This window comes from Mangifera indica, chromosome 4 (genome assembly GCF_011075055.1).
Source record: "Mangifera indica cultivar Alphonso chromosome 4, CATAS_Mindica_2.1, whole genome shotgun sequence".
Lineage (NCBI taxonomy): Eukaryota > Viridiplantae > Streptophyta > Magnoliopsida > Sapindales > Anacardiaceae > Mangifera > Mangifera indica.
In genome coordinates, this window is record NC_058140.1 from 19,047,128 (window position 1) to 19,060,412 (window position 13,285).

General features: G+C 35.6%; 3 protein-coding genes and 1 non-coding gene across 12 annotated transcripts; 2 read left to right on the forward strand and 2 right to left on the reverse strand.

The window, feature by feature from the left end:
- The first annotated feature begins 763 nt into the window (after positions 1-763).
- Positions 764-4,668, forward strand: LOC123214789 (ureide permease 1-like). Of its 7 annotated transcripts, XM_044634778.1 has the most exons (10): positions 764-885; positions 1,022-1,174; positions 1,747-2,046; positions 2,704-2,842; positions 2,941-3,115; positions 3,273-3,316; positions 3,405-3,502; positions 3,587-3,961; positions 4,090-4,289; positions 4,418-4,668. In XM_044634778.1, exons 3-9 carry the CDS (start codon positions 1,813-1,815, stop codon positions 4,246-4,248), a joined length of 1,224 nt encoding a protein of 407 aa, XP_044490713.1. In that variant the 5' UTR covers positions 764-885; positions 1,022-1,174; positions 1,747-1,812; the 3' UTR covers positions 4,249-4,289; positions 4,418-4,668. The 7 variants fall into 7 exon arrangements, with proteins under 7 accessions (XP_044490713.1, XP_044490712.1, XP_044490714.1 ...); XM_044634777.1 differs by lacking the exon at positions 764-885 and having other exon boundaries at positions 892-1,174; XM_044634779.1 differs by lacking the exon at positions 764-885 and having other exon boundaries at positions 892-1,169.
- Positions 4,669-5,071: 403 nt separating this feature from the next.
- On the reverse strand, positions 5,072-10,425 carry LOC123214787 (protein root UVB sensitive 3). 3 transcript variants are annotated; one of them, XM_044634773.1, is made up of 15 exons: positions 10,134-10,410; positions 10,001-10,058; positions 9,757-9,816; positions 9,621-9,659; positions 9,450-9,512; positions 9,241-9,297; positions 8,945-9,008; positions 8,116-8,199; positions 7,665-7,747; positions 7,450-7,579; positions 7,078-7,170; positions 6,824-6,959; positions 6,531-6,571; positions 6,260-6,447; positions 5,072-5,766 (listed from the first exon to the last, which is right to left on the reverse strand). In XM_044634773.1, exons 1-15 carry the CDS (start codon positions 10,265-10,267, stop codon positions 5,668-5,670), a joined length of 1,329 nt encoding a protein of 442 aa, XP_044490708.1. In that variant the 5' UTR covers positions 10,268-10,410; the 3' UTR covers positions 5,072-5,667. The 3 variants fall into 3 exon arrangements, 1 of the variants encoding a protein (XP_044490708.1); XR_006501895.1 differs by having other exon boundaries at positions 5,678-5,766; positions 6,531-6,728; positions 10,134-10,425; XR_006501896.1 differs by lacking the exon at positions 5,072-5,766 and adding an exon at positions 6,666-6,728 and having other exon boundaries at positions 6,347-6,447; positions 10,134-10,425.
- Positions 10,386-10,459, reverse strand: TRNAN-GUU. The gene has a single exon. It is a non-coding gene; the product is annotated as a tRNA-Asn (tRNA).
- Positions 10,460-10,470: 11 nt separating this feature from the next.
- On the forward strand, positions 10,471-13,270 carry LOC123214786 (pentatricopeptide repeat-containing protein At1g69290-like). The gene has a single exon (XM_044634772.1). It carries the CDS (start codon positions 10,606-10,608, stop codon positions 12,565-12,567), a length of 1,962 nt encoding a protein of 653 aa, XP_044490707.1. The 5' UTR covers positions 10,471-10,605; the 3' UTR covers positions 12,568-13,270.
- Positions 13,271-13,285: the final 15 nt, after the last annotated feature.

A 13,285-nucleotide genomic window follows, 5' to 3' on the forward strand; every position in this document is an offset into this window, starting at 1 on the left:
CAAAACCTTATAATTTTTTCTTTTTCTTAGACCACTTTCTCCAATGATTTAAAAAAGATAACGACAAAGCTTGAAGAGACCTGAATCTCTTCGTCAACGAAGAGATTTTAAATCTCTTCATGATCTTTTCCTTGATGAAGAGATTTGGGATGAAGAGATTCTAGATCTCTTCGTCTCTAACTAAAAGATTTTAGATCTTTTCGTTGATGAAAAGATTTAAAATCTCTTCATCCAAATCTTATTGTCTGATAAAAAGATTTGTTTCAGATTTGTTTACTTGTTTTAACCAGCAGTTTAGGGTGAAAAGGGACGGTTATTAATGTCGAAAATGGTGGTAGGAGAGGTGAAAAAAAAATTTAGGGGAAAAATATGACTTTTTAAAGTTATAAAACTTTAGGTAGAGGTGAAATTCTTAGTTTTTAAAAATTAGAAGCAAAATATAATAAATTTTATATATTTTTTAATATTATTAATAAAATAACAATTTTATCTTTATTTCTAATAGGGGGTTTTAATGACAAATTATATTATGGGTGAGATTTGAAAATTTTCAAACTTGATAGGTGTGACTGGGAACTCACCTAAACTTGCGTGGGAAATTTTTGGCCAAAGAAATACGTGCAAATTTAGATACGACAAAACTTTCCATTCAAACTTTGGCTGATTTTTCCAACTTCTGACTTACCACACCTCAAATTCCCACGTTACAATGTCCCACAAGGACTTTTTTTTTTTTTGTTTTTGTTGTTTTGCAAAGTAGAATGCCCCACAAGTTAGTAAACAAACAACAGCGGTCCTTACTGGCTACAGCTACAGCAAAAGCATAAAAGCGTATAATATAAATTCAACGCCTTTCTGGGGAATCCCACTTTGAGATTCCTACAGGTAAGGAGATCCTGTACCTTATGGAATTTCTAACCATTGCTGGAATCACTTACAGTTTGTTATCTTTTTCTCTCAAGCCTTGAGTTTACAGTTCCATGTTCTAACATAGCTCTCTTTAATGTTTTGCACATGACAGTTGAGACAGAATAAACAGATTTTCTTGGAACTTTTTTCATCATTCCAAGTTTTCTGCTGGCAAGTAATCCGAGATTGTGATTGCGACGTTTGGCGTATTGGGGTCTCTTCTCTCCTCAGCATTTGGTTTCATAGCCTTTCTTTTGACTGTTCGGTGATCTATGTTTCCCTCCTGTTATTATTTTCTTTTGAAAAATAATTTTTCTTAAATGCAAGAGAGTGGAATCCAGTATCGGTTTTTGTCATTTTTCATTGTGATATATATTTTCTTTATGGCTTTGAGTTCTTAGACAGTCAAAGTTTTGGTTTCTTTCTTTTTTTTGGAGATATGGTGGGTATTTGTTGTTCTTTCATGTGTGGTGACTTTTTAGATCTTATGATGTTACGAGGATTTTCATTTTGTTCGATACTGTAAAAATGCCTTTTTGCTAGGAGATGCTTAGTTTGCCTTGGTGGTTTCCTAGCAGATTCTTTATGTTTTCCTGTATCTTTATTATTTTTTTTTTCTGGGATTTTTCCCTTGCCGGATTTTTTAAACTATGGTGACTTCGAATATTCTGCACGTCTCTCTTTCTTGTTCTTCTTATGTATTACCCTGATTTGATACCCAGTTGGTTATAACTTGTTCTATTTCAGAAGTGGTTTAGCTATCTAGTGAAGATGCTAAATTTGGCCTAATTGAAGGTCTAATAGATTGTTTATCTCAAATATGGTACTTTTTTGCAGGATCGTTGGGGCATTCCTTCACTGATTGCTTTACCAAGTGAGAAGAGTATCTTAAGTGGGTTGAAAATGTATCTGGTAGAAAGCAAAGGAGGTGCTATAGTATGCATGCTTTTTTCCCTGTTCTTCCTGGGTACATGGCCTGCTGTTATGACTCTCTTAGAAAGACGCGGCCGCCTTCCTCAGCATACTTACCTTGATTATACGATGACAAATCTATTGGCTGCTGTTCTTATAGCTTTGACATTTGGTGAGATTGGCAGTGAAAGACCAAATTTTTTTTCTCAACTTTCTGAACTGAAGGTTAGTTTCCTCTGAAATAGATGCTGGTGTTTAGCATGCAAAATTTTTTGATAAACATCTATTCGAAGGACAATAGGTTCTTTAGGGAACAACAAGGTTAATCTAGTTTGTAGTTCTTATATAAGGCAATTAATCTTTGCTCTCTGTACTTCTTTACTCAAAACTTTCACTATCCCAATTTTTTTTCATATGCCTATAGCTAAAAATGAATTACTTTTTTCTGTTTAACAATTCAGAGGTTCCTTGGTAGAACATCCCACCTTTTTTTTAACTACTTCAAGTTTCAACACATTTTGCAACTGATAAATTTCTTCTGTGGAGTTACTACTGGGGAACAATTAACTGATTTAGATTTGTCAATTGTTATAGATTATTCCTTGGTACAATAGATGGAAAGAATTAGGGGAAGAAGGAGCTTGGGGAATGAATGGGAAGATTGAAAATTTGTAAGAAAGGAATTTTTAATATCCAGTGCTCTATAACATGTTAATATTTTGAATGGTCAAATATCATGATCCCATCAAGTTTTATCTGTCCTGTTTACTGTGTGCTATTTTATTGTTTAAGTTGTTGATATAACATAACCAGCCCTGTATCTCATCTGCAACAGCATTAATTGGTTTTGAATACTCTGGGTTAATTACTTAATTGATGCAGGATAACTGGCCTTCTGTTTTGTTTGCAATGGCTGGTGGGGTGGTTCTCAGCCTTGGAAATTTAGCCACACAGTATGCTTGGGCTTTTGTTGGATTATCTGTAACAGAAGTGATCACTTCAAGCATTACAGTCGTTATAGGTCTGAGTTTGCATTTCTTTATCAAAAAAGTTTGTTTCCGGAATTTTTTAAACGTACTGATTGCTCTTCAATTATTGACTTTGTTTCGACTTTGACAGGCACAACCTTGAATTACTTCTTAGATGACAAAATCAATAAAGCTGAGATTCTTTTCCCAGGTGTCGCTTGCTTTTTTATTGCAGTTTGTCTTGGGTCAGCTGTACACTCATCAAATGCTGCTGATAATAAAGCAAAACTTAGAAATTTGCCGAGTGTTGATGGATCTGAGACTGAGTATGCCTCTGGCTCCTGCCTATATACAATTGAACATATGATGTTTATGTATAGAGTATGCATTTTATAGTTGAGGCGTTTATTTAGCTCTAGTTAGCCACTGGATCTTCTGTCCAACTTGTTTAACACTCATCCTCTGTTCTTCTTGGTTAATCAGGGCAACATATACCTCCGCAGCCACAGGAACATTGTCAGAGAAGGGTAATACATTCTCTTCAATGGAATGTCATAACTTTTTAGTTGTTTTTGTGTATTGGATTGCAGCTCCAGCCTTATTTTGTATGGACAGGAACAGAGGATCCAGAGCGTGGGAATGGTATAGTTGGGAAGGCAAAAGCCGGGACAGCGCACTTCCTTGTAGAACTTGAGAATAAACGAGCGATCAAAGTTTGTAATTCCACTGCATCATATTTGTTCTTAACTCCATTAGACACATTTTATATCACTTCTCACATTTCACTCTCTTTTCAGGTGTTTGGGAAGAGCACTTTGATTGGATTGGCCATAAACTTCTTTGCTGGTTTTTGCTTCTCTCTTTTCTCACCAGCATTCAATTTGGCAACAAATGATCAGTGGCACACGTTGAAGAAAGGGGTTGTTAAGTTGGTTGTCTACACAGCGTTTTTCTGGTTCTCTATATCTTGTTTCATAATAGCCATCATTTTAAACATCATCTTTCTTTACCGCCCTGTAATGGACCTACCCAGATCATCATTCAAGGCTTATTTGAATGACTGGAATGGCAGAGGCTGGGCCTTTTTGGCTGGCCTCCTGTGTGGGTTTGGAAATGGTCTCCAATTTATGGGTGGTCAAGCTGCCGGATATGCAGCAGCGGATGCCGTTCAGGTGAGTTTTAATGCCTGCAAGAGACCTACTGACACAGCATTATATGTTGCTACATTCACAAGTATGCATGTTGTATATTTCCAACTCTGCAGTACCTATGCTGATCAATTTCTGGTTTTTGATGTCAGGCTCTTCCGCTTGTGAGTACATTCTGGGGCGTAGTCCTGTTTGGGGAGTACCGGAAGTCATCACAAAGAACATATATATTGTTATTTGGTATGTTGTTCATGTTTATAGCTGCAGTTGGGGTTCTCATGGCATCATCAGGGCACCGGAAAGGAGCATGAAGCTGCAAAGTAGTCTGGAGTTTCTGTAGACCATAAAGAAGGTAATTATGATTCAGTAATTACTGCAGCTGCAAACATGTGGAGCTGCTCTACAAAAGTCTTTATAGATTTCCACATTGTAATTGGTAATGTTGATTGTTGAATTCTTTCTGATCCTACAAAAGTACAGGAAAAAGTTGCGCATCCAGGGAATCGAATCCTGGTCAGTACCGTGGGAGGGTACTATGATACCACTACGCCAGCTGCGCTTCTTATTGAAGTCTTTTTGTCATTCTCATTGAAGACTATCTGTCATTATTATTATTATAAAAGCCACAAACAGCTAGCAAAATCTATCTTATTTTTTAAATTGTAAGTAAGAAATTTCCTAATCATTTGGGCTCAGCAAGTATGTAAAAGAGTAATTTTCTTATTTTTCAATAATTTATCTTTCTAATAAAAATAATTTAAATGAACCAAATACTCTTTAAAAATTAAAGAAAAATAAGGTTTAACTTTAATAAATATCATTTTTATTAAAATAATTTTAAACAAATAAGATACGTGATAAAAAAAAATTGTAGTGAAGACATTGCATTTACAGAGATTATACTTATTTTTGTATGACAAAATATAAATTCAGTTTTTTTAATAAGAAAATTTTAAAATTTAACCCATTCAATAAAAAAAAAACAAAATTCGTTCAACAAAAATTGTCTACATCAACCAACAATTACTAATAACATTTATAAATTAAAACAAACAATTTCACATAATTAATTTTTAACACATTAGAGGTTAAACTCGTTTTTTATATGACATAATATAAATTTGATTATTTGAATAGAAATATTAATAATTTTAGTTATTTCATTCGAAAAAAATGATAATTTAGTACATTGAAGTATTGTTATCCATAATTTAAAATAAAGCAAGATTAATAAGGCACAATACTCAGTCGCTTGGAAAATAAAAACATCCAAACCTTGACTTTAGACCAACTATTTGGATGAGAGTAAGAGATTTTAATTTATAGTTTGCACGGAAGATAACCCTCTTATCCCTTAAATAGGTCTCTGCTGAAATTGCTCTCATCAAGATTGGAAGGATTGGCTCAGTGACAGAAGCAATGCAGTTCACTCCCTAATGAAACATATGTAAATTTCTGTTCTTCCCACCATTTTGATGAGACAGACTAGGTAAGTAAAAACATCCAAACCTTGACTTTAGACCAACCATTTGGATGAGAGTAAGAGATTTTAATTTATAGATTGCATGGAAGATAACCCTCTTATCCCTTAAATAGGTCTCTGCTGAAATTGCTCTCATCAAGATTGGAAGGATTGGCTAAGTGACAGAAGCAATGCAGTTCACTCCCTAATGAAACATATGTAAATTTCTGTTCTTCCCACCATTTTGATGAGACAGACTAGTAATTACCTAGTCTATCTTTTTATCTGCTGGTGCATACTTCCAGTTTGCCCTCCAAATGATAGAATGAGAAAGTAGACGTTCAGTTTTCCAACCTGATGATTTCAGCTGCAAAACAATTGCAAGTATCGGATAAGTCTGTGAGACTGAAAAAAGGACTGTTACAAACAAAATGGTGCCTTTGAAATGAAACTGAATTACACCATTGATCACTATGCATTCAAGAAAAAGTTGTCATACTTCCAGCATTTGGGATAAACATTTACCACAGTGATAACGAAAAATTGGCATCTGCTGCAAGGCCCACCTTAATGATAAGATCAGGAGGTTCTGCTATACAGATTATGCTTTTCTAGAGATAGATAAATTGATAACATTTAATTACACTGCATGCAGTGATAATTCATCATTCACCATTCCTATATAAATGTAATTCGATGACTCTAGGAAGCTCTGAATATGCAAGAATTTAGCCGACGAATGGTAGTGATTAAATCTTTAATAGTATTCATAGCTATCATAGTGGGAATATAAACCATACAATTGGAACATGAGACTGTAAACGACAGACTTTGATATTGCTGAAGATATAAGGATATACCTTCTCAATAAAACCTTCATAATGCTTATCCATCCATGACTGACTCTCTGAATGGATAGTATTGGTTCCCTTCTTAAGGTTTGCCATAACTAGTGCGTGAATGTATGAATACAATACTTCTGCAGCAGTTGAATCTTTATGTACAATGACAACAATGATTCCCTTCCTCTCCAATAACATGTATTTCGCTAAAAAAACACAAAAATTGGTTGAAAATTTAATAGTTTTCTAGAAAATATTCAATAGTTGAAGGAACTATGAGGAGCTCAACCTTTTGTGTAAAAAGATCCAGCAGAATGCAGCAGCTCCATCCTGTCAGATAATATCATTGACACGTCAATTTTACATGTAATTAAAGAGTTCAGTTCCAGTGTGGAGCTGTGTTGTGGATGCATAAAAAACTAACCCATTCTTGGTTCTTATTCAGGTGGATCCAAAGTAGACGTTGAAGAAGGATCACTAAACACTACTGTTCATTATAAAATGCATGACTAGATGCAGAGGAACCATTTATTTGAAGTACCTCAACTAAGCTTATGAATCAAATGGAGTAAAAGAACTCACATTTCTTGACGATCAAGGGAGGAAACCCTTAAACCTAAGTCTACCTGCTTGTGCAGTAACTTAGAATTCTTTGAACATGAAGTGATCCATATGGGCAAAACATGCTCCATGGTAGAGACCTGATCCGGAGAAAGTACTGGCAAACATTCAGGTTTAGGCATTAGCATCAGAAAAAGATAAACTAAAGCAATGGAAAATAAACATTATTTTGGCCCTTATGTGAAGTGAATAACTAAAATAACAAGTCCTATCACCTTGGTCAGTCTCCATGAAATGCTGAAGAAGAATTGACATCCTTTCTAAGTTTAATGAAGTCAATGCAAGGCAACGTACAGCCTTGTAGTTTGCTGCACACAGGAGAACAGATATTGGGGAAAGTTAGATCAATGTCAGTAAGCCCCACTGTTTGTTTCAAATAAAGTAATGAATTTAAGTTTTCTTTCCAGTATGAATACAAATAATCTGTCCTTGAAGATGGTGAAAGTCATAATTACAGCTCTAAGTCATCTCAAGAAATAAAAGTGGCATTGACTTAAGCCTTCAATTATCATTTTGGCTCCTTGAAAAATTACATACCAGGTTTAATTACGTACAGTTTCTATTCCAGCCATAGGAGCAGAACTTACCATACATATGGAACATAGTGAGCGAAAGAAAGCAAAACCAAATAGCTAATGCATTCCCTATTGTTATACGTGCAAGAAGCATTCCAAATGCCATGCCAATCATTGTGGCCATTGTCTCTTGACTCCCTTCCTATCAGTATTTAAGAACAAGTAAATGGGGAATGGTACATGAATTGGTGGTTCTCATTTAGACATGAGAATGGCTGCATTGGTACCTTGGCAGATATATCAGCAGCATTATTTTGGAGGGCGAAATGCTGTGTCAAAGCAGCTCTAGTAGCTCCACTTGCAACACCAGCTAATTGGAAATGAAAGAGAAAGAGATTGAATTGAGAAAGCCAGATCAAGGCCATTAGAATATTTTTATTTAACAAGGGAGTTAATACATAAATAATATATATAACAAACATGCAGAAAAAAAAAAAACCGAATATTACTATGGTTCATAACACCTACTCAATTGAAAGTTTCAATAGTGTCACAAATGCATATAAAGTAATGAAACAACAATAAATTAATGAATTGTATTCCCAACCTACATATACCAAGAGAGATGTAATACCTCATACCAGATAATTGCTTGGTCAACAAATTTTAATAAATTTACCAGAGATGTCAGCTACTCATAGTAATTTTCAACTTCTACATTAGGAGAAACAAACTTACTAAATGATCTTGATAAGCTCCCCAAGCAAACAACAAACACAAAAACTGAAGGAAACAAAGGGGAAAGAAGGTCCATCAACATCCCTGCAATCAATATAACATACTATCTTGTCAATTAATATATTCAATGATGTCAAAATACAACAAAAGCATAATCAATTGTGTGACAAATGAATGCAAATGAACCACAGACTAAGTGAAATGGCAAAGTTAAAACAGAATGTTAAGATTGAGTTCTATTATGATATTGGCATGAAGACTAAAGCTTCAGTGTCTCAGAAGCAATTTTTTCATACCATTCAATTTATCATAAATACATCCCTTTTTTCTGCTTAGCAGCATTTCAGCCTAAACTTTACACCAACCATGATAGACTTTTCAATATCTGAGTTAAAGCCCATGGGAAGTTATGGCATTTTAAATCTTATAGAATTAACAGTTCTATTCAGAAGTGAATAGCCAAATGCATCATTTTCCTCAAAATTTGACAGACATTGATTCAAGATAGAGATAAAATTCATGTAAAGAGCCTTAAAACTAGTCAAAAGGAATATCGTAGAGAGTTATTTTGGCCATGTGGTCAACATGCTGAAATTCCCATGGCAGTTGGAAATGCCCCATTTTTTATATCAAATAGAAAAAACCTGATTCTAACAAAAAGAACTGAGTCAAGGCTCATGAATGTGCTTCTGCCAGAATTGGTTTGAGTTAACACCCACATGCTTGTGCTCTGTGTCAGTGAGTGAGAGAGAGAATGAAAACAATTTTCTAGAACCAATATCTTGAAATACAATCTTGGATATATATATATATATATAAAACAACATACCAAGATCATTCAAAAGATCTGCAACCAGACGCCACATTTTAGCATTGCTATCCAGATTTGAGCCCTAAAAAGATTATGTGGTGTCACAATCTTGTGGTAAGTTCAAAAATGGTTGTTCAAAAGGAAGCGAATGCAAATTACGCCACTCTCACAAAAGTAAGAACGAGACACAAGTCACACAACATGACATGGTTTAAACAAAAATTTCTATATCTATATCTGCTACCATCCGGAGATTCCCAGATATGTAGCAGATATAAGTCAAAAGGCAATCATATAATTATAGTACATTACACCTGATAACATGTGAACAGGACACCTCCAAGCATTCCAGTTAGGTCCCTCAAAAACCACTGCAACAATTTCAATACGCAAAAGATAATGTTTATATATCATACAATTCCAAGCCGCTATTAAATTTGGAAATTGAAATGAACTGCATCTTTTAGTACATAGTAAAATATGCTTTCAATAACAAACATTTATGTTGCATTAAGAACTTTACCTGAAATGTTGCACCAAGAACAGTTGCCGACTTCTCACCAACACCAATGGCACTCAAGAGAGCCTATCACACAATTTCAGCACCACAACAGAGGAGTTATCAAAACATGTTGTATGATATATTTAAAAAAAAAAGAAAAAAGGAGATAACTATCAAGTGACTTGGTCTTACCTGTGTAGAAAGCATGGTCCTAATGTATGTAGAGAGACCCTATGAAAAAAAACAAAAACAAAACAAAAAATTTTGAAAAACCAATGCACATAGTCTTTTATTAAAGGTATATCTTGCAAATACCTGTAAAATTTACCTGCAAAGAATCCCATATTTGAAATGGCAAATAATCCGGAGTCACACTGCCGGGGAATCCCTGCAGTTTAATAGAACAAACATATATATGTTTGGTTCAACAAAATAATAGGCATTTATCATCCTCTAAGATTTAGTGTAATTACAGGCCAACGATCTAGTTTGGAAATAAATCTAAATCTTGACCATGGTCAATGCATAATTGGTTAAAAAAAAAAAATTGGATGAAAATTGACAAAGCTTGCCTCAGGTACAAAGGCTTGCAGAAGTCGTCTCCAGATATGATTGAAACGGCTACCGGATCTGCGTACAACATAGATTAATGAAGGAAAATAAAATAAGAAATGAAAACACAATTCAAAGTGCAAGACTACAGACCTATGAATGAAGAGAGAGGGGGAAGCAGAGATTATAGCAGTTTTAAAGAGCTTTGTTGAAGAAGAGCCATTCCATTCTTCGATTATCAGATGCTGTGACTGCGAGGTTTTTTTTACTTCACTTTTCATATCCATCAAATCAAATTCAAAAGGGAAGAGCTCTAGTTCAACTGCAACTGTGAGAGGTTTTGGTCGTCTTGACTTGCTTCTTGTATCCTTTGTAAGGGGATTAAAATGAAGAAAAAGGTAAAAACGCTAGAAAGAGAGCTTGAACCTTTGACCTTGTGGTTAACAGCCACACGCTCTAACCCACTGAGCTATTCCAGCCTCTCTTTGACCTGTCTCAAATAATTTTATTATTAGAAAGTTAAGTTTTTAATCAGAAGGATGTCACACTTGAATTTTCTGGTAACGATCGTGGAATAAAGACTGAGCACCGGCAGCAGCTAGATTGATTGTTGGATGAACAAAGAATGTTCTTGCATATACGAGGAAGACTCTTCTCTTCCTCCTCTACACCCGAAATTCCATCACTTTACTCTTTCCTCCAACCCTCCATCTTTGCCCTTAAACCCAAAACCCCATCGCAAAACCCCTCCAACTTCCCAAACCAACAACAACAGCAACAAACCCTAACTCAAGACCACATCCGTGAACTAGAAATCTCTCTTCAGAAATCCCTCCTCACCCACAGCACTGATGAGGCCTGGAAGTACTTTAAGTCCCTCATCAACAACTCTTTACTGCCAACCAAACCCCTCACCAACTCTCTCATTTCTCACCTCTCCTCTTTCCAAGACACTCTCAACCTGAAGAGGGCATTTGCCTCTGTTGTTTATCTTATTGAAAAAAACCCCAGTTTCTTAGATTTTCAAACTGTGCATACCCTTTTGGGTTCATTGAAATCTGCCAACACTGCTGCCCCTGCTTTTGCTTTACTCAAGTGTTTGTTTAAGAACAGGTATTTTATGCCTTTCGAATTGTGGGGTCATTTTCTTGTTGATATCTGTAGAAATAATGGTAATTTTGTTGGTTTTTTGAGGGTTTTCGAAGAATGTTGTAAGGTTGCTTTGGATGAAAAGTTGGATTTTATGAAGCCTGATTTAGATGCTTGTAACACTGCATTAGAGGGGTGTTGTTGTGGTCTTCAATCAGTTAGTGATGCTGAGAAAGTTATAGAAACTATGTCAGTGTTAGGTGTTAGGCCAGATGAATCGAGTTTTGGTTTTCTTGCTTATTTATATGCATTAAAAGGGCTGCAAGAGAAGATAATTGAATTAGAGAAATTGATGGGCGGTTTTGGTTTCTCAAACAAAACTGTCTTCTATCGTCGTTTGATTAATGGATATGTTAAGTCAGGTAATTTAGAGTCTGTTTCGAGAACTATCTTGCGTACTTTAAGTGAAGGAACAGGAGAAAGTTCAAATTTTGGGGAAGAAACTTACTGTGAAGTGGTTAAAGGATTTCTTCAAAAAGGAAGTATTAAGGAATTAACAAATTTGATTATTGAAGCTCAAAAGTTGGAGCCTTCGGGGCTGGTTGTGGTTAGGTCCATTGGCTTTGGTATTGTTAATGCTTGTGTTAATCTAGGATTATCAGATAAGGCACACAGCATTCTTGATGAAATGAATGCTCGGGGTTGTTTTGTTGGGCTTGGGATTTATGTGCCAATTCTGAAAGCTTATTGCAAAGAGCATCGAACAGCTGAAGCTACTCAACTAGTTATGGATATTAGTAGTTCAGGGCTTCAATTAGATGTTGATAGCTACGATGCTCTGATAGAAGCTTCTATGACGAGTCAAGATTTCCAATCAGCTTTTTCTTTATTTAGGGACATGAGAGAAGCAAGAATATCCAACTTAAAGGGGAGTTACCTCACTATAATGACAGGTTTGATGGAGAACCATCGTCCTGAATTAATGGCAGCATTTTTGGATGAAGTTGTTGAAGACCCTCGAGTTGAAGTGAAGACTCATGATTGGAATTCAATTGTCCATGCCTTTTGTAAAGCTGGGCGGTTGGAAGATGCTAAGAGAACTTTCAGAAGGATGATATTCCTACGGTTTGAGCCTAATGATCAAACTTATTTGTCCTTGATCAATGGTTACATGACTGCAGAGAATTATTTCAGTGTTTTGATGCTTTGGAATGAGGTTAAGCGAAAAATATCAACTAATGGAGGGAAGGGGGTTGAATTTGATCACAATCTGGTTGATGCATTCCTGTTTGCTCTTGTTAAAGGGGGTTTCTTTGATGCAGTGATGCAAGTTGTGGAAAAATCTCAAGAAATGAAGATATTTGTTGATAAGTGGAAGTACAAGCAAGCGTATATGGAAAACCATAAAAAGCTTAAAGTAGCAAAGTTGAGAAAGAGGAACTTCCGGAAAATGGAAGCACTCATTGCTTTCAAGAACTGGGCTGGTCTCAATGCATAAATTTTAAGTTACAAATTGCATTCACATTCCAAGTCATAGGAATGAGTGACAGTTTGATACTTTGCTACTTGGGTTTAATAGTGGCTACTGCCTTATGGGATGCTGTTGGACAGTTAAAGATGCAAGTGAAGGGTATACAACCATCAGCAGTTGGAACAATTTCAGAATTTTTCTGTTTGGAGCACCTGATATATACCTTATTGACAATGGTTTTTGCTTAGGATACCAAAATTAGTGTTTGCTGAGCATCACTGGATGACCTGAGGAATCTTTGAAAGACTAAAACTCTTATTACTCTGTTGGGATCATGTGATCCACCGAGTCTGGGCTTCTGCCTACCATGCCTCCTCCTACTGAGGGTGGCTTATTTGCAACATGGTGACGGAGGGACAGTGTCATATTCATTGCAAATCAGGATAATTCAAGTTTTATGGGCTAACTATTAATCAAAAGTTTTGTCTGCAGATTGAACCTTTAGGCATTATGGATGGAAGAGTTAGCTGGAAAATTGAGTTGTAGGGGCTCAGTTTAGATTTCTTTTGAGTGTCTACTTTCTCTTGAAAGTTGCAGGTAGTTATTATCCTGCAACAAATAAGAATGCCTCTCTACATTAAATGATGCGCATGTAGTAATACATCTGCATCTGGATAATACTTTCATATGTAATTTTTATAATGAAATGTGAAAATATATTGTGCCGAAAGACTCCTACTGTAAG